At 45.9% G+C, this 20,802-nt stretch overlaps 1 protein-coding gene across 1 annotated transcript; it reads left to right on the top strand.

Moving 5' to 3' along the window:
• Nucleotides 1-311: 311 nt before the first annotated feature.
• Nucleotides 312-19,062, top strand: LOC146009717 (lysosomal acid lipase/cholesteryl ester hydrolase-like). The gene is given in 10 exon segments (XM_083150175.1): nucleotides 312-332; nucleotides 863-977; nucleotides 6,977-7,081; nucleotides 7,084-7,168; nucleotides 9,074-9,183; nucleotides 10,804-10,940; nucleotides 14,461-14,607; nucleotides 16,259-16,330; nucleotides 18,568-18,636; nucleotides 18,829-19,062. Coding segments are annotated over 10 exon segments (1,083 nt in total). The 5' UTR covers nucleotides 312-323.
• Nucleotides 19,063-20,802: the final 1,740 nt, after the last annotated feature.

The following is a 20,802-nucleotide window of genomic DNA, read 5'->3' as shown; positions in this document are numbered from 1 at the left end:
TTGCTCAGCAATATATTGCTCTATATATTGATCTATTTAGTTAGTAGTTTATCTCTCTCTCCACTTTATCATACTCCAAGGCTTAGTACATTTGCCCCTATGCATTTCCAGGTAAACTTTCCTGTTACTTTTAGGCTTGATTTAATATTTTTCCTTTATCTGGGTCTTGCCCATCTGTGTCTTTTCCTGCCAGTTATAAGATGTGGAGGTTGGTTACAGTGACCATATTGATGCTGGCTCATATCACACAACCAGTGGACATGTCCGGGAACTGTGGGAGTGAAACTAGTCATATTAATTATAAACCGGACCCTGAAGCAAGTATGAACATTGTAAGTTTTTCATCCTATTATAATAATTGATGAAAGTAGTAAATATACCTCCAACTATTAAAGTATCTTAAATACTGTACAACAAAAGGACACTATGGGGGATATTCAATCTCCCGCAGCCATTCCTGATGGAGGAGATGGCTGCGGGGCCATATTCAATGCTGTCTTCCTCAACAGCATTGAACAGGGGATATCAGCAGAACGAGCCCGACTTTCAAGCAGTCGGGCTCGATCTGCCGAGAGCGGTTAGAAATTGACGAGCTCCCAGACGCAGCTCGCCGATTCCCGCCGTTTTTTACAGCCACGCCCCATCTGGACCTGGTTCAGGCGGGACATTGAATCCCGCCTGCAAAATCTCAGTCGAGCAGACCGGAAAGGGGACAGGGTCACGCTTTCAGGCCAGCCTGACAGTCGTGACCCAACAATGAATACCTCCCTATGGCAATGCCCACTTGTAATGTTTTCTGTTACCCCATATGCGAGGCCATATAACTTAATACATCTCCCAAAAATCTAATAATACCTTTTAGAGTGAGCTGATCAGATACAGAGGATACCCCAGTGAGGAATACGAGGTGGTCACTGATGATGGATATATCTTGAGTGTCAACAGAATACCGCATGGAGTCAAGTTCCAATCTACAGGTATATATATTATCAACTGGCATGTGGGGCTGGTGCTAGTAAGAATTTGGTGGGCAGGTCTAGCGATCAGGGCTGACAGATGTCAAAAGGAAATGTGAAATGTGCAGCACCTGAGACAGTGTGTAGGGAGAGGAAAGGGAAGACTGAACCAGCCAAGGTAGAGGCAATCCAAAGACTGAGGGTAGATGTATGAAGGCTTGTTTTGGGGGATAAGCAGTATCAGTGGCGTTATCTGTGCTCATACCACTTATTGCCCATGTATGACAGAGGAGAGGCGTGGCAAGCACCTATGTCATTATTGGCACTGTAACCTACAAGATAGCATGTCGATTTGCGGGGGTTACAAATTACAACAGTTACAAATGCAGCTATCGATATAGACAGTTGCAGGTGTTTTTGCCCATACACTGCAGCAGGGAAAGCACTGCCCCTGGCTGGGGCATTCTTTGTGGGAGTAGCAAGATCACACGAATGCCTAGTGGAGCCGGAAGGGTGAGACAGCACTAAGCTCTGCGCTCTGTTAGGGTTCCCTGGAGGGGGAAGTTTACACTCCCTTGCTCCCCTGCTTCAGTAGAGAGGCAAACCTGGAAGTGTTATACCCGCAAGATGCATGATACATCTACCCTTGACCCCAGGCTATGACCTAGAGACTGTTTATGGTCTTTGCAGGAAACTCCCCAGAGTAGGTCGACAGGACACCCGCTTGTGAGTTAGCATACCAGTCATTGAAAATGAAACCGGCAACTATGTGTTGTGTATGCGTTTAAAACAATGCTGCAAATGTGTCTAAGGTCGAGATGTTATATTATGTGCCATTCTGTACCTCTTTGTATTAGATTCTGTTAAGCTGTAACCCACTACGTTACTCTTTATCATTATTGATGTACCATGTGTCAATCTTTTTCATTTTCAACTTTTAATAAAAATATATAAAAAAAGAAAAGAAAATGAAAACGGCTCTGATACAAGCTCTACTACCTGCAGTAAGAACTGTCTAGTACAGACTGATGCATCACAGAAAGGACTCAGGGCCTGATTTAGCGGATTTGCAAACATCGCTATTCTGTGATGTTTGCAAAACTGCGCATGTGTGAACGCCTGAGCCTGCATGTGCGCCCCCATAAACAGTGGTTGCATTGCAAATAATGTGACTGCAGTCTACGGGCCAGTGGGGGGAGACTCAACAGGGGTGCGGCACGGGCAACTCAGGTGTGTCCAGACTGATTGTGGGGTGGGACATGGTATCTGCGCGATGTCACGTGCTGCCGCTGCAGCCCAAAGGATGGCAGCTCTCCATCTTGCTTTACAGCTCTGCTATGTAGCTAGGAGGCTACTATTGGTACGTGAGTGCTTCCTTATATAGTGAACCGCTCGCATGTTAGCAATGCAACTGCATGCTGGGAGGGACCCAGCATGTGGGGCGGCCATGCTCTTAAAAAACAAGCAGAATCAGGCCCCCAGAGCAGTATTGAGCCAGTGTGGGCAAGATGGGCAAGAGCACCCTGAGGCCTGTTTGAGTAGGAAACTGTTACAGAGGTTAGTGGGGGATGCCACAATTGAAAAGTGATGATTGGCAGTTGTCTGGGCTGTGACGTTCCAACCCTATATTTACAGCTGACATTTCACTGTGGGGATTAATTACATCACAATTGGCTACAACACACCACGGGGGAAATGGCAGAATATTATAATAAAGCATTGCCCTTCAGATTTGTGACTTTCATCCAATCCACAAAGCACAGCACAGAGTGCCTCAAGTGCCTGAATCCCCGGGAGCTACCGGTAGCCCAAAATGACTACTGGACCAGCAGCCAAATTATTCAGACATGGCCCCTAATACTTAGCCCCTAATAACTACAATAGATGATGAAGGATTGGTCAAAACATGACAGCCACTTAAATGACATTTTGTGTCAAAACATAATTATGCTAGCAATCTATGGTCTGGAATGCCTATCCCTTTATTACAGAAATCATAAGGCAGTACTCCTCTGTGCAGAATACTTGCTGATTAACGCCCCAGGAGATAAAAAGGGGTGTGGCGTGTGTATGTATGTGTGTGTGTGTGTTGCGCCGTCATAAATAGAGTGGCCCCAGCCTGCTGTACAGGGCGGCAATTTGTGACATTGAGCCCTTTAACCACGAACATTTGTTGGGCAGTAGGCTTATAGAGAAGACTGGCCTATCTTGGACGAAATCACAAACCCTCATTAACATACTGTTTTTTTGTGCTGTTTTTTTATTTTTATTTTAGTATACTCCTGTCTCTCCCAATAGATTTAGATGGATTTATTTATTTATTTATTAACAGTTTCTTATATAGCGCAGCATATTCCGTTGCGCTTTACAATAGCAGACTCTGCATTTATGTGTTATGTTTTTACAGCACCAGTTTGCTTACACTTTACAGCTCATTTCAGCTTATTCTAGTTATTACAAGTTGACTTTACACCCATAAAGTAAGTTAAACCCATTATGAGGTTCCCTTGCCCCTGAAATTTGACTCCTTTGTGTAGACATTAGACCTGAATAAAATTTTATATGTGAATAAACTATTAGGTTTATACTCTGTTTCTCATAGATCACTGAGTAGTGAGTGAGTTCATAGACTTCTTCAATCCTCTGTGAGGGGCCCTCTGGAGACGTTCTCTTCACAGTAAGAGCACTTATGGGCATACCGGGCACACTAAGAGCTCTCATTCCCTGTTCTGGTTTTTTTAAGGCAGTCTGCACTTGTGTAATACAAAATACAAATGATTGTATTATTGCACAAATGTATAGCAAGATTGTGTGACAAACCAAGTGTTTTTTATCATTGAATCAGGGTACATTGGTCTTCTCATAGAATCTTTAGGAATCACATAATTTCACATCATTTTAGCCCCTGCCCCAATCCGCGTTTGAAGGTCATGGGGGTGGGGTTTGCCAAGTCCCGCCTCTCCTGGCAGAAGTATCTGGTATCCTCTCCCGGCTTCTCCCAGAGAGGAGAGAAAAAAGTCGGCAAGTATGCTCTCCCCACCACAGTAGAATCTTGTCTACTGTGTATGCGCTAGTCTCCAGAAACATGGCGCCAATTTTGGTGGTGATTTTTACCCGCGAATACAGCGGCTGGCATGGGACTCCGGAGAGGTAAATATTAAAACATGGGTGCAGTATGTGCGATGTGGGACCCCATGGGATCAGGGGGCCCGTGTATACCACACACATTGCACCCATTATGGAAATGCATATGGCCACATTATATCTGGGTTCCTCCACTGGGAAGGAAACATTTCCCCGTTTCTATCCTGTGATGAAACAGGAAATATTTACACACTGCCTGATGTGGCGACCGGTGAGATCACTAGGGAATATTGGATGTTTTTTATGCTTGAACGTCAAATCATCGGTGCGGCCACACACTGTGCAATTAATTATGGGACCGATCCATTAATAATTGAGGTTAAGAAAGATAACTGCATCATTAATGCACAATTTAAATCAGCATATCAGCCTTTCAGCATGCAGAATAATATATATGTTGTCCAATATAAAGAACTGAGAGCAGGAAGCCCTGTGGGTCCTATACTCCTATTACTGTACCTGGAAAGTCTTAAGCCGGTACACACGGGGCGACTGCAGCCTCCGTGGTAAGCGACGGGCTTAAGCATGATTGCTCAGCACACATCGCGGTACACCCATAGGCGTGCGCAGCCCATTTTATTAGGGGGTGCACCGTCAAAGGGGTGTAGCTCCACCTATTGGGCGTGTCTAACACCGCCAATCAGGCATGTCTTCCGTCATCTATTGGCACTCGCTACAATATAAAAAGTCTCTCAGCCACACCATAATCTCCTGCCTATTTCAGTTTTAATCTTCTAATTACGCTGTGTAACAGTACATGCAAATACAGTCATAAACATATATTGATGACACAGATATGTAGTGATATGACAATGGTCTAGTACAATTAACAATGCAAAACACACATCATTAATTGATGGGCGTTCTTTAAATCAAATACAGTTCTAAAAAACAAAAGTCTTTGGTTAAAGGTATTGCTAGCGGCAGAGGTGTTCGTAAGGGTGGGCACAGCATTAGGGGGTGCCTGTGCTCCCCTAACACTGAATGTGCGCACGCCTATGGGTACACCCACCATGCTCACTGCGATGTGTGCTGAGCAATCTATGCGGAGCGGGGCTTTGCCTATTGTTTATAGGCAAAGCCCCACTATCTAGCAGGAAAGACAGCACAAGCACTATCTTTCCCTGTAGGTGATGGCGACACACGGGACTGCACATCACCATCGCCATCACCTGGGGCCAATCACACGGCGCAATCAGAGCTCCATTTCTAAGCGATCTGGTCAGATCGCTTAGAAATGGGTTGAAAATCGGCAACTGTGTATTTAGTATATTCTCCAATTAAAACCATAATATGACACTGTCTTAAGGTGCCCATACACTAGTAAGATTTATCTTCAGATCTGGCTGGTTGGAGCAAAAACATGGTTATGGATGAGTGACAGTTTGTCAGTTTTCCAGCATTTCCAAGCAAATGGTCAACTGTCATTTGCTCTCATCCATAACCATGTTTTTGTTCCAACCAGCCAGATCTGAAGATAAATCTGCGTGTGTATGGCCACCTTTTACTCTATCTTTCAATCATATTTCCTTTTTATCATCCTAATTGGTACAAGTTATTAGTAAGGCGAGGAAATCTCTGCAAAAACACACAGAAGAATATTTCAGATATCCCCTCAACTACCGTATAGTAACTTACTCCTCCGTAACGTCTAATTATATTGATTTACTGAACTGGTGTTCTCTAGTGACAGTACTCAGACACTTCAGCAGCACACCTACACATAGTATAGATCTCCTATATCCACTGCAATCATCAATTATTTATATCTCCTACAAGACACTAATTGGTACAGTCCCTAGATTTATGACCATATAGCGCAGATGGAAATGACATCATCATATTTGCAAAATGTAACTTATTACAGTTTGTTGCAAAAAAGAATATAAAATAAAACCATTGTTCTACAAAATGACTCTTCCCTGATATTGGTGACTGTTCCTTCACACTATGGGTGCGTTAGTTCCTGTATCTCTGCATTCATTATGTGCTCCTTCATAGTTCAGTGCATGCACAAAGAGCCTGTTATCAATTCTATTCTGACACTCAGCGGCATGCCCTAGTCACTGTGATCAATAGCGCTGGTGCCTGACATATTCTCAGAGCTATTTGCTCCCATCCTTTGAATAAATTCTGTCATGGGCTCTATCCACATTTTCTTGAGCATCAATGACTCACCGTTTTCAAGGCACATCCCAAAAAAGTGTGGCGTCTTATTTTTTTCTACCAAAAACCTTCCTAAAGCACATGTAGAAAGAAAATATTAAATTTTTTTTTTAATTTAGGTGTCTTTAATCACTGCCCTTTTAAGAGTGCATCTTAAACTAGTATGGTTACATAGTGGTTAGCATTGCAACCTCCCAACATTGAGGTCAAGCATTCAGTTCATGAACAAAGTATATCTGTGTGGTGTTTGTATGCTCTCTATGTGCTTGTGTGGGTTTCTTCCGGGTTGCTCTGGTTTCCTCCAACAATCCAAAAACATACTGGTGGCTTCAGACAGAAAGTCTACATTTGAAGCTACAGCTCGGAGGCTCGCTACACTCGCCACAGGTTTATATCCTACTCCATGCCCACTTGGATAGCGGGGAAAGGAAAAGGACCCCTTTTTCCCATTGAATTCTATGTTAAAATGGACTCAGACCATTTTAACATTGAATCCTATGGAAAAATCGGGACCATCGCATCGCATACGATGTGGTCGCATGCGATGCGTTGCTACTGATCCGACCCGATTTCTAAATCGGACGCCCAGATACTGCATAAGTACCAAAAGCTACTATGTGTGATAATAACTGGGAATATTAAAAAGTCTTGTAAATTTAATTGCAATTCATAATCATTTTACTTATATTCTTACTGTATTTATTCTTTAGAAGCAAAACCTGTGGTATTCTTGCAACATGGCCTGCTTGCCGATGCCAGCAACTGGATCTCTAACTTTGAGTACAATAGTTTGGGGTTCATTCTGGCAGATGCGGGTTATGGATGGGAAACAGTCGAGGGAATACCTGGTCTAGGAAACACAAGACTTTGTCTCCGAAAGAGGGAGAATTTTGGGCTTTTAGGTACAGTATTTTAATGTTTGCATTTAATTGATTAAATACAACTATAGGCATATCATGAAACCTGATGAGGACTCTGCAAATGATGTGCATGCTGGTAATCTGGGCATATTGGGGAGATGCACTAAGCATCGGAGAGAGATAATGTGGGGTGTGATAAAGTGTCAGCCAATCAGCTCCTAACTGCCTTGTTACATGCTGTGTTTGAAAACTGATAGGAGCTGATTGGTTGGTACTTTGGGCCTTATTCTAGTTTACTCTTTCTCACAAAATCCTTCTTAGATGGGCAAAACCATGTGCACTGCAGGTGGGGCAGATTTTACTTGTGCAGATATAAATAGATTTGGGTGGGGTTTTACTTCAAAGTGAGATCTATATTGCAGTGTAAAAATAAAGCAGCCAGTATTTTCCCTTCACAGAAACAAAATAACTCACCCAAATCTAATTCTCTCTGCACATTTTACATCTTCCCCCCTGCAGTGCACATGGTTATGTCCATCTAAGAAGGATTTTGTCAGAAAGAGTGAACCAAAATAAGGCCCTTTATCACTCTACACTTTATCTGGTCACTAAAGTCCATAGGGACTTATTTAATCCCCTTTTAAAGCAATAATGCCACTAATTTTGTTAAATGTTGGGCAATGATATTTCTATTCCCAGCCTGCAGTTTACAATTTGCCCGACTGCATTAAAGGCATTTCAAAGCTAAGTGAAAGTGATTGATATTTTAAAAATCTTTGTTTAATTTGCCAATTTTAAATATTGGTACTGAATGTGGCGCTAAAGCTTCATGACATCTTTTGACCATCAATAATTCGTTATCAATTCATATTGCAATTCCTTTAGTTTATTAAGAATTTAAGGTTTAAGATTATATGTGATTTGAATGTGATGCACTCTCTGTAATTAACCCCTTAAGTGGTGTATTTTCTTTTAGGGAGCGCTCCCCACTGCGTTTCTCGGGGCTGGGCAGCACTGCTGAGCCCTCCATCAGCCGCAGCATGGCCCTGCCCCCGGCAACCTGGCTGTGTGCGTGGTGACGTTAGCAAGGTCACACCACACACAGCTGGGGGAAGGAGGCGAAGCCGGGCAGCGGCTGAAGCTGAGGGCAGCGCTGATCTCAACGCTAAGCTCAGCGGCACTGCTCGGCAGGAGGGAGAGCAGGCAATCACACTCCTGAGAATTTTCCGGGTTTGCCAGTCTGCGCACTGGACAGTAGCCTCTCCAGAAGGGACGTGTGGTATTTATTTGTTTATTCATTTATTCCTGAAATACGGAGAAGAGGACCGTTTTCCCTATTATAGGGTTGTACACCTTTCTCTTGCTTACATTGGGCGCCATTGGAGGGGACACCTACATCTCTTTTTTTAAAAGTGTGCAATAGCTTATGCTCATGCTCTCAGTGCTAAGATCCCCAGGGATCGATCATCCACCGCCTATAGGAGGTAATTCTGGTTGACTCGCAAAGCAGCAAATTTTGCTGCTTTGCGAGCCAACTAAAAGCTGCCTGCATGAACGCCCGCCCCCCCACTGGATGGCGAATGTCCCCACAGGCATGCAAATGGATGTTTTGCATAAACATCCGTTGGCAGCCTTGTGTGCAGGCCCGAAATCATTTGATGGTCACCGATAATGACTCTACTCTGGGAACAGGGGGGGGGGGGGGGCAGCTGACATCCAGTGATGTCAGCTGCCCGCCCACAGAATGCAGGAAGCTGCCCACAAGGAGGCAAATCAAACAGAATGACCTCCATAATACATACAAGATAACATGCATGTATATATGTGCCTAGCCATCCTCCCCTCCACTACATGGTTGGTGCTGGAGCCAGGGCTGCTTCTAACTCTGCAGGTGTAGTTATGTTTTTCTATGCTTTATGGACACAATATTTGTCTTTTTCTTTCCAGTTATGATGATATGGCAAAGAAAGATCTTCCCGCAGTTATAAGTTTCATTTTGCAGAAAACCGGGCAGGAACAAATATACTACATTGGCCATTCTCAAGGGACTACTATAGGTATGGTAACCGGATTGGTATGATCAAATCGGTAATGATACTATTTATGTATTGTCCTACAGCGCCTCTTGTAGGACATAGGTGACATGTTCAGAAAAAAGGTGTCAGTACACTACTCACCTAAAGTTACTCATTGGAAAAAAAGATTGTATCTTCCGCACTCTTTATAAGTGCGTATTGTACACCGTATTGTATCTTCCGCACTCTTTATAAGTGCATATTGTACACCGTATTGTATCTTCCGCACTCTTTATAAGTGTTCAAAGGCTTATTGTATTCATTTATTCAATGATTTCACTGAATTCTTCCTGTAACTAAATATAAGAATTTAAAATGTGATCATAAAAAAAGAAGGGGGGGCTTGCTGTAATTATGCCACGCCCCATTTCCTGTAGATGTCGTGATTCGTGGCTTTTTAAGGAGGTGGTGGCAATTAATTATGCGATTTGCGTCATTTTATCCCAGCCTCCTCCCCAAAGAGCCGCAAATGCCTGTATTTGAACGGCAGAGGGAGGGGGGTGGGGCTGATGTGGGGGGCCCGCTAAATGTGGGAGGCTTGCGGAATAAGAATGCGGTACAGGCAGCCATACAAGGAAAGCACTGCACAGGTGACACTTCTGTGTGATACAGGCAGCCATACCAGGAAAGCACTGCACAGGTGATATCTCTGTGCGGTACATCTCTGTGTGATACAGGCAACCATACCAGGAAAGCACTGCACAGGAGACATCTCTGTGCAGTACAGGCCGCCATAAAAGGAAAGCACTGCCTGGGTGACATCTCTGTGCGGTACAGACAGCCATGCAACGAAAGCATGGCATGGGTGACATATGAACCAATGGTACTTGTGTATTATAGCGGCGCCCATCGCATCGTATACCAGAAGGCGATATCGCGCGATGTTGTACAATGACATACAATTTTAAAAATGTATGACATTGTATATGCCATAGTATGCCATACAATGCGATGGGATGCGAATATAAATTGTATAAGCACCCTAATGGGTGCTTACAATGTTAAATGCACCCTAATGGGTGCTTACAATGTTAAATGCACCCCCACACCACCCCCCACTATAAACGTGAACCCGAAGCCTGGCGAGCGCAGCGAGCCACCGAGCCATAAGCGTGGTGAGCGCACGCGCATAACTTCACAGGTATACGCGTCCGCTCGCCACGCTTCGGGCTCGGTGGCTCGCTGCACTCGCCACACTATATAAAATCACCTCCACGCCGACGTGGATAGTGGGGGTATGAAAAGCTCGTAGGACGCGTACCGCCGCCCCTCGCGGGCTCGCTGTGCTCGCTGTGCTCGCCACACTTCGGGTTCACGTTTATAGTGGGGGGTGGCGTGGGGGTGCATTTTACATTGTAAGCACCCATTAGGGTGCTCAAAATCACCCATTAGGGGGCTTGTACAATTTTTTATCGAATAGTCGTGTAAAATCGCATCGCATCGTATGCCATCGGTTGTATGGCATACGATGTGATGCGATAAAAACACTGCACGACCAACATCGGGGGCGCCGCTATAATACACAAGTACCGAACCAATAATTGTGTTAATGTTATTATTTAGCAATAAATAGTTTTTTTTATTATTTTTTTTATCTTTCAGGGTTTATAGCATTCTCCACCATTCCTCAGCTGGCCAAAAAAATTAAAATGTTTATTGGTCTAGCTCCGGTGGCTACTCTTCAATACCCTTCTGGTCCAATTACAGTATCAAGATTTATCCCAGACTGTGTTATTAAGGTATGATGTCCTGCTGCTGGCTTTTGTGTAAATCTGTGATGACTGCCATCAGTTGTGAAGCTAAAAAAATCTGCTACTGCACTGCAGCAGCCCACAGTTAAGGGGTGTACACACAGGACTGAGGGGTAGATGTATGAAGAAGCTATAAGGGAGGAGAAGTGATAAAGCGCATGGTACTTTATCACCGACCAATCAGCTCCTGACTGTTAAGTTACAGTCTGGGTTTAAAATGAAACAGTTAGGAGCTGATTGGCCGGTAATAAAGTACCAGGCACTTTATCACTTCTACTCCCTTATAACTGCTTCATGCAGTACATCTACCCTTCAGTACTGGCGAATTGGACTAAGCCCCCTATGTAATCAAGATGTAGCTACTGTAACTTCTCCAGAAATGGCTGTCTATGGATCTGTTGAGGGTAAAATTAATAATTCTTTGAATTGATGACCCAAAATGGCTGCTGCGCCTTTGTATTATATATATGTTTCTGTATTTTATGCAAATCTTAACTTCTGTATTATGATCATAATATCTGTAAAGTGCCTTGAGTTCTATTGAAGTAAGAAACAAGGGCCTAGTGCTTATCTAAATTCCCACAGGCGCAAGGACGGATTTAAGTACACATGCCCAGTCAGCGGCGTAACTATAGCACCTCAGCCCCCGCCACCGCGGGGGGGGGGGGCGCTGTGCATGTGGGGGCTGCGGTGCTATAGTTACACCCCCCCCCCCAATCCCCGGCAGACTTACCTATCTCGCTGGTCCCGGCGGCTCCGTTCCTCTGCTGAGGACCACCACAAAATGGCCGCCCCCATATAGCACACAGTTCTCTGAAACTGTCTGCTGTATGGGGGCGGCCATTTTGTGGTGGTCCTCAGCAGAAGAAGAACGGAGCCGCCGGGACCAGCGCGATAGGTAAGGCTGCAGGGGATTGGGGGGGGGGGGGTGTGTGTTTGCATGGGCGGCGGGGGATTGGGTGTGCTTGGCGGGGCGGCGGCGGGGCGGGGGCGCTCCCCCCCCTAACGGCGGGGGGGTGCCCAAAACTTAGTTACGCCACTGTGCCCAGTGCACACAAAAAAATGCCTACAGGCTCAAGGCTGCATTTATATCCACAGGCCTAATTCCCAACTAAATGCCCACAAGATCAAGGCCTGATTTATGTACAAGGGCCCAGTGCCCACCTAAATGCCCACAGGCTTAAGCCCAGTTCTCACCTAAAGCCAACAGGCTCAAAGCCCATTTACCCAGTGCTCACCTGAATGCCCACAGGTTAAAGCAGGCATGTCCAAAGTCAGGCCCGGGGGACAATTGTGGCCCGTGCTGTCATTTCAAGCGGCCCACAGCCTCCAGCTGGCAGCGGGCAGAGCATCAGATGTGGAAAGCACAGGACACTAAAGGTGGGGCCCCGGCGAGGGTGCCTTTACCTTGCTGTCTGCTGCAGTGAGGACGTGCCGGCCGCCACAGTCAGATGTGTTTGGTGTCCTACCCCTGCTGCTGCAATCGTATATCACCCTACTCCACAATCACCGTGACAGCAGTGTTTGGGGAGGGGGGCAGCAAGGGGGAAGCTTGCTCCCGTAACATGCAGAGCGGAGGAGGGCGGCAGCGGGAGCCCAAGCATCTCCTGTTCTTGCAGTGCCTGCTTTGCCTCTCCTTCCTCTGGCTCACACAAGGGGCTGGGAAACATACAGAGAAGGGAGGGGGCAGAGTGGGGGACATACAGTGAAGGAGGGTCAGGCTGGGGGACATACAGTGAATGGATGCAGTGATGGCCATTCAGAGAAGGGGGAGCAGGGGGAGGCTGGGGGACATACAGTGAATGAGGGCAGAGTGGGGTACATAGTGAATGGGGGTCATACAGTGAATGGGGGCCATACAGTGAAGGAGGGTCAGGCTTGGGGACATACAATGAATGGAGGCACTGATGGACATTAAGAGAAGGGGGGCAGGCTGGGGGACAGAGTGAATGGGTGCAGAGTGGGGAACATACAGTGAATAGGGGGCAGGCTGGGGGAAATACAGTGAAGGGGCAGGCTGGGGGACATAGAGTGAATGGGGGCAGAGTGGGGGACCATTCTGATGTGATTAATGATTCAACGAATTTCAGGCTGAATGGTCGGCCCCCACACATTTACACTTCACCAAATCTGGCCCCCGTCGCAAAAAGTTTGGACACCCCTGGGTTAAAGGCTCGATTTATGTCCGCTGCCTTCTATCAGCTTAATTTTGCATAATTTCCCCTTTCTGGTCAAGTGAAGAATCCATCTACTTTTTGATGGGGCTCATATGTCTATGGTTAGAGACATAGAAAAAAAGAGAGAGGTAAGGAGAGAGAGAGAGAGAGAGAGCGGTAAGGAGAGAGAGAGAGAGAGAGCGGGGTAAGGAGAGAGAGAGAGAGAGAGAATAAACTTAGGCAAGTATCTCCTTCTGCCGGTGAGCTGTGCATTGCCAGGTCCCTGGAGCTGTATGAATGAGGCATCAACAGCAAAGCCTTGATAAAACTTTTTGGTGATCGGGTTGAGAAAGAGGCAGGGCTTGTCATACAGCAGGCGTGTCCTATGGTAGAGGGGCTGTGGCCTAGCACCGCAACCTCCATTTTTCATCAATATGGGAGCGTGCCCATCGCTCCAAAAGCAGCTGGGAATCCCCCATGCTCCCTCCCCGCACTAAAGAGATGTTTATTCGCCGATCACTGGCTGCTCTGCGGTGATCTCTGGCTCTCCCCCCCTTGCCCGTGGGACAAGGTGACCTGCACAAGGGACAGAGGGACAGTCTGCAATTAGCAGGGATGTGCCCCTGTAATCAGAACAGTTGGAAGGTATGCGTTACAGTACCACTATGACAACCCTGTATGACTTTACAGACACCTCCCAGATCAAACGCTGTCTTCTATGGCTGGCAGCACCCCCGTCCTGGTCCTTGTCCTATTCGATTTTGCTTATATATACAAAATCGAGTGAAAAATAGTGCATATCTCACCGTGTGCACCCTCTATTAGTTATATGGGTAGGCATTTTCGGTATAGGACAATAAATTGGGTGTGGTATGAGTCACCGACAGTCGGGATCCTGACAGTCATTATCCCGACGTCGGGATCCCGACTGCCTGGCCTCAGACAGCGTGGCCAGCGCAACAAAGCCCCTTGCGGGCTCGCTGTGCTCGCCACGCTGCAGGCACGGTGGCGATCTACGCTCGCCACCTATTCTATTCTCCCTCTATGGGGGTCGTGGACCCCCACGAGGGAAAATAGCCGCCGGCCGTCGGGAACCCGGCCGTCGGTGTTTTAACAGTCGGGATCCCGACGTCGGGTTAATGACTGTCGGGATCCCGACTGTCGGGACCCCGTCCGGCACCCCAATAAATTATATACGCTATTGAAATGTATTATCATTGGTTTATATTCTCATCTTAGTATATCACATTTTCGGGTCAATGTTTGTTAACTTATTTTAATTGTTTAAGGACCCAGATGGAATTTGCATGGAGCTTGTTAAATATGAAGCCTATTTTGTTATCTTTTTTTAGGGGCTTTTTGGTGACAAGGCATTCCTACTACAGACACACATTACCAAATGGCTGGCCCAAAAGTTTTGCAGTCAAGTGGTACTGGACGAAATGTGTGGCAATGCTTTCTTCCTCCTGTGTGGATTCAATAGGTGGAACCTAAATATGGTATGGTGACAAGTATCTTATGTATAACAGGAGAGTCTGAAGTCTTTTCCGGTAAATCAGCATAATATCCCTTTCAGACCGATATCCCGGGTCCAACCTGGTCAATCAACTCTGGTTTAAAGATGTGTCTCAGCAGCTTGAACCTTGTTCTCACCACAGACGCCAAGGCATCTTTTGTCCAACCCAGGTTGGATTGCCAAGTCACCCGGGTTTTTTCAGGGGACCCTGTAACACCAAGCCGAAACCAGGCAATAACCCAGGTCAAAAGCTCAGAAAGGGATATAAGAGTACAGACCATACATGCAGTTTATGTACTGTAAGTGATAGTCTTCAGCAGCTCAAAGGCAAATCCAATGCTCATCTGAACTATTGATTCATCCCACAGAACATCCGATGGGTAGATGTAATAAATGACACGTGAAAATGATGGATTGGGTGTAAACACTATACAATGGTTGTGCAGACTGATCAAAGTACCAAAATTGCACAAAATACCACACAGGGCCTTATGGGAAGGGGTGTGGTTTTACAGTAGAGTGTGTGGCCTGGCGACCCAATCTCCAGTTTCTTCACTTCACTTTGTGTGTCCCGGAGAGGAAGCGGTACATCTGTCAGAATGAACTTAGGTCTACAGTCATTAGGTCGACCCCACTAGGTCGACTGGCAGGAAGGTCGACCTGACTTAAGGTCGACATGGGCCAAGGTCGACATGACTTAAGGTCGAATTTGCATAAAGGTCGACATGAGGAAGGGCGACTGGTCATAAGGTCGACATGGTTTTTTGACTGTTTTTTGATCCGAATGTCGACACAGTCGACATGGACACAGTTGGCAATGAGAATCGGACCCTCGCATCGCTCGCTTCGCTCGCAATGCTTCGGGCACGGTGCCTCGCTGCGCTCGGCACACTATTTTATTCTCCCACCACGCCCTAGTGGATGGTAGGGCATGAAATACCGCCTGTCGGCACATGTCGGCTCAAAAAACAATGAAAAACCCATGTCGACCTTATGACCAGTCGACCTTCCTCATGTCGACCTTTATGCAAATTCGACCTTAAGTCATGTCGACCTTGGCCCATGTCGACCTTAAGTCAGGTCGACCTTCCTGCCAGTCGACCTAGTGGGGTCGACCTTCCTGCCAGTCGACCTAGTGGGGTCGACCTAATGACTGTAGACCTAAGTTCATTCTGACAGATGACCGCATCCCCCGGAGATGCTAGGCAGCCCCAGAGACTTTGTATGCAGTACTAGCTCTTACACTGTGATAGAAGCCAAGTGCTGCATATAATGTTACAGTGCACAACATGATTTTTGTCACTGAAGAGGAGCTGCCTTTTTGGTGTCAACTTGGTGGGCGACACCTGGGAACAGCCCTCACAGCCGGAGCGAGGCCACTAGATAGGAGAGTTCTCCTGCATTTGGCATATTCTAGGTTGTGGAGATAATAAAGTCATACAGAAACTAGTTTCAGGAGAAAGTTATTTTCATATATAGGCCCCATCCTTTTACCCATTGCATGCTCGCATGCTTTATTCTATGGTAATAGATAAGCATGAAATGCATTTTATAAGTAATTTTCACCTTATTAATAATAATAATAATAAGCATAATAAGCAGCTTTGGTAAATTTGCTTGCTTTCACACCATAGAGTCGAGTGAATGTATACTCCTCCTTCTGTCCTGCGGGAACATCCGTGCAAAACATGCGCCACTGGTCACAGGTATTATCATTTATTTTAATTGAAATTAATTGGATACGGTAACTTTTATGAAGTACAATATAGCTGATGGACAACTCAAAGTCCTGTCTTATGTTGGCGGGCACATAGCCGGCTCTACTCGTAGGCAGCTGGCTAGGGCACTGGAATTTTTGTGTTACATAGTATTTAAGGTTGAATAAAGACTCACGTCCATCTAGTTCAACCTTGGTATATTAGCTTCATCCGTTGTAATACATAGTGTATACTGATATACTGTATGTGTGTGTGTGTGGGGGGGGGGGGGGGGGGGGGGAGGCGGTTAAATCCTCAGTAATATCTAGTGGTGGGCTTAATCCTCAGTAGTATCTTCATAGACACTTTCGGCAGCTCCCTAATACACCAGGGTCTTTAGAGTGGGGTCTCAATGAAGAGACATTCCTGTTGTACCTAACGCAGGTGGCTCCACTTTACCTTGAGGGGCTGGAAAGTGGGTATTGGTAGCATTGTGGGGTCAGCGGGGGGGGGGGGGGGGGGGGAGCAGTAGGTAAAAATATTGCCTAGACTGCAGAGAAGCCTTCACCATCTTTGGGCGTATACAAATCAAATGAGTTTCAGAACACTATGGTTGCAGCTGTGGAGGAGCAGAAGTTTATTTTGGTGGATGAGAGGAGTTGGACACAGCAGGGGTGCAACTGGTGGAGTACAGTATAGAAAACTGGCGCACCTAGTTTTGTGGGACAGTGTAAAATCTTGCTTTTATTTGGTGGATTGTTAAAAAGAGATGGAGTGGGTATATATTTAGGGACTTACCCTGCGCTATGAGATATTACTATTGTCACTCAGCAAAAGAACTGGTGCAAAACTTAATTCCAGACACAGAAACATAGAATTTGACAGCAAATAAAACCCACTTGGCCCATGTAGTTTGCCAATGTACACGCACACACTTACATGCTAGGGTTGCTTTTTGTAGGTGAGCCAATTAACCTACCAGTATATTTTTGGATTGTGGGAGGAAACCCATGCAAGCATGGAGAGAATATACAAACTAAGGCCATGGTTAGGGGTTGCCTCATCACCTGGATTTCCGGGATTCTCCCACATTTGGTGGCAACCCTCCAGGAGGCTTTTCCATTCACCCAGAATCCGGGTGCCTGGAAAAGCTTGGACAGCCCTCACTGCAGCGCTGCCACTGCCCAGCCTGATGGCTCCTGTGGACAAGCTCCGGTTCACGGCGGGGGGTTATTGGGCTGACTGTCTGAGAGCCCGGTTGTGTACTGGACAGCCTGGCTGTAGAGTGCTGCAGTGGCGCAGCATGTGTTCCTTCAATCACTAGCACTGACTGGACTGTCTGTTAGCCGCTGCGGAGCACAGACGATCTCGTGAGATGATGAAGTCATCATCTTGCGAGTCTTTGTCTGCAGCCTGCAGGAGCTGCCAGCTTGATGTTCTGGTGTTTCAAGTGGTCGGTCGCATGTGGACGGGATGCGCGGGGTCAGGTGGTAACCCTAGCCATGGTGGAAATCTAACCCATGACCTCAGTGCTGTATGGCAGTAATGCTAACAATCCGTACTGTCCCATCTGTAGTTCTGATATGGCAGAAAGCTGCCAATTGGGGTGACATTTATACAGTGCAACATTTCAGATTTATTTTTCCCCGACAGCTGCATGTACTTCTAGTTAGGGCTGGCTGTAGTATTAGAGAAAACATTGTAACTAACAAGTAGGTTTGATCAGTAGTAAGTTGTTTACAATGTAATAAAAAGCATACTTGCCTACATTTGAAAACTAGTTTCAGGGAGATTATAGTTGGTAGTAGAAGTTTGCACAGTGCCCCATTGAGGGGGCGTGTCATGCTCCATCCAGAGGGCGTGTCTAGTTCCATATATGGAGAGATTGTGAACGTGGCACCTAGAAGCGTGGGTGTGTACTGCTACATCTGAGAGGAATCTTTTATTATGACTTATATCCAAATGTAGTTGAGCCCCAGAGCAGTTAGTAACAGCTACTATACTTGGTAAAGTGCTGGGAAATGGTGCTGATGATTCAATGTAACTGTATCTGTCTCTTATTCCCTTTTCCCCAAAAATTTAACAGTGTAATGTGGGCTAGGTGAAATGAGGGAGATTGCTAGACTAATGAGGGAGAGAGGGAGATTGCTGCTATTTCAGGGAGTCTCCTGCAGAATACAGGAGGGTAGGAAACTATGATAAAATGGTTCATAATGTTTACTAACATAGTATGTTTTATTGCTTAGGCTGTCAACTCTGGGAAGCTGCAAGCTTTTGACTGGGGTTATTCAGGCAACATGAAGCATTATAAACAGGTGAGGTTATACATACAGATATAACAAGTTTCCATGAATACTGTTCTTCTGTCAGCTATAAAAGGCATGACGTTCTCAAGTTCACACAGCACGCAGTAGTAATTGCCCATGTGATTCCAGCCTCACATGTGTAATGTGATAATCGCTAACTAGAGGAAATGTAGCTGTAACACACTGTATTGCTTTCCCCAGCCAGCTCCTCCTTTGTACAATGTGAAAGACATGAAGGTCCCCATGGCAATATGGAGTGGTGGCAATGACTGGTTGGCTGATCGGAAGGATGTGGCTTTGTTGCTCCCTGAAATCACTAACCTGGTTTATCATGAAGAGATTCCAGAGTGGGCACATCTAGACTTCATTTGGGGCCTGGACGCCCCATATCGGCTATACAATCAGATCCTCAATTTGCTGAGAAAGTTCCCTTGAACTATTTACGATCAGGAAAACGTTATAACACATCTACAACAGAGATATGTAATAGGAAGCTTTCTTTATTAAAAAAAAAAAAAAAAAAAATCACATATAGAATTTTGTGCACATTATTTGACAATACCTTTTACTTTAACCAACGCCATTTGATCATCATCCCTTTTGTATATATTCACACACAGAACTTGTGTAACCCCTGTACTACTCCATAGGCCTGAAGAATAGGATTTCATGCTAGAGAACTGTGCTAGCAGAGTAGGATGTTAAAGAGGGTTGTGACTTTTACTCGGCGTATAGGCATACTTCCAAACATTACCCTCTTCAGGAGGGACACGTTGCTCTGTTCCTGGACTTCCCTGGTAATGTATGATAACCATCACCTGTGGGGAAACACCTTTCTTATCAATTACCTAGCTCCTCACAGGTGATGGCAATCATACATTACCAGGGAAGTCCAGGAACAGAGGGGTAGATTTACGATTGTGCGCAGAGGGGTTTTTGCGCTATCCCCCTGCGCTAAAGCAGGGGATAGCGCTTCCCCTCATTTATCAAACCTGCTTGACAGGTAAAATATCGGCGGCGGTGCGGGGGCGGAGAGATAGCGCATGTACTTTTTTCAGTACAGGGCGCTTATTGCATACCTGATTTATCAACGTTCTTTATGCGCCTCTGAGGCGCTGTCCTTATCGCCAGAAATATCTGGCGCTGCAGGTCTCTCCTGCCGCTTGCTGATCTCCGGCGTCTGCAAATTCAAACTGCGCATGCGCCGGGTACACAACATCCCCGGCGAACATTACCCGGCGCATGCGCAGTTTGAATTTGCAGACGCCGGAGATCAGCAAGCGGAAAACTGCGCATGTGCCGGATACACAACGCGAGACCAAGGTATCCGGCGCATGCGCAGAAGACACCGCCGGACGGAGGATCACCCTTCGTTATGGGAGGAGGCGTATCACCACAGGTCAGTGATAACGCACTCCCATAACGTGCGCACACATATTCATAAATAAGGGCATGAAACAGGTACGCTTCGCTGCGCAAAAGTGGCGAAAAATACCTGCGCCCATAACGACCATTTGCCACACATTGATAAATCCACCCCAGAGCATTATGTCCCTCCTGGAGAGGGTAATGTTGGGAAGTATGTATAGGGATTGATGTCCCTATCTCCCAATAGGGATGTAGGGGCACCAAAAGATCAGGGCACAACGGGCGAACTGCTTGACTCTAGATGTCTGCTGCAAAGAAAACAGGTTTAGTCAACCCTGGGAAATTTGGACAAAACAAACAGATACAATGCAGCACCTATAATGAATTGAAAAGTAAAATATATATATATATATATATATATATATGTAATGAATCAATGGTACATTTAATCAATTAAGAAAGGTAGTAACAAGTAAAACAATTGCATATATGCAACATAAAATGGTACTTGTTTCCTAGAATGGCGCCCACGATTTCCATCGTATGGACTCCTAAAAATCTCATTGCATTGCATCCCCCTGTAATATTGCGGCATGCGATGCAATTCGATTTTTAATTGTACAAGCACCCATGCCATGAGATGTGATGGGTGCTTACAATGAGATGTAACCCCCAGTATCCATGCCATCCCAAAGTGTGGCGAGCAGCGGCGGTACGCGTCCTCCGACCTTTTCATACCCCCACTATCCACGTCGGCATGGAGTTGATTTTAGATAGTGTGGCGAGGATACTGGGGGTTACATCTCA

The sequence above is a fragment of the Crinia signifera genome, chromosome 6, assembly GCF_055691185.1.
Source record: "Crinia signifera chromosome 6, ASM5569118v1, whole genome shotgun sequence".
Classification (NCBI taxonomy): domain Eukaryota; kingdom Metazoa; phylum Chordata; class Amphibia; order Anura; family Myobatrachidae; genus Crinia; species Crinia signifera.
This window is presented reverse-complemented; position numbering and strand designations above follow the sequence as displayed.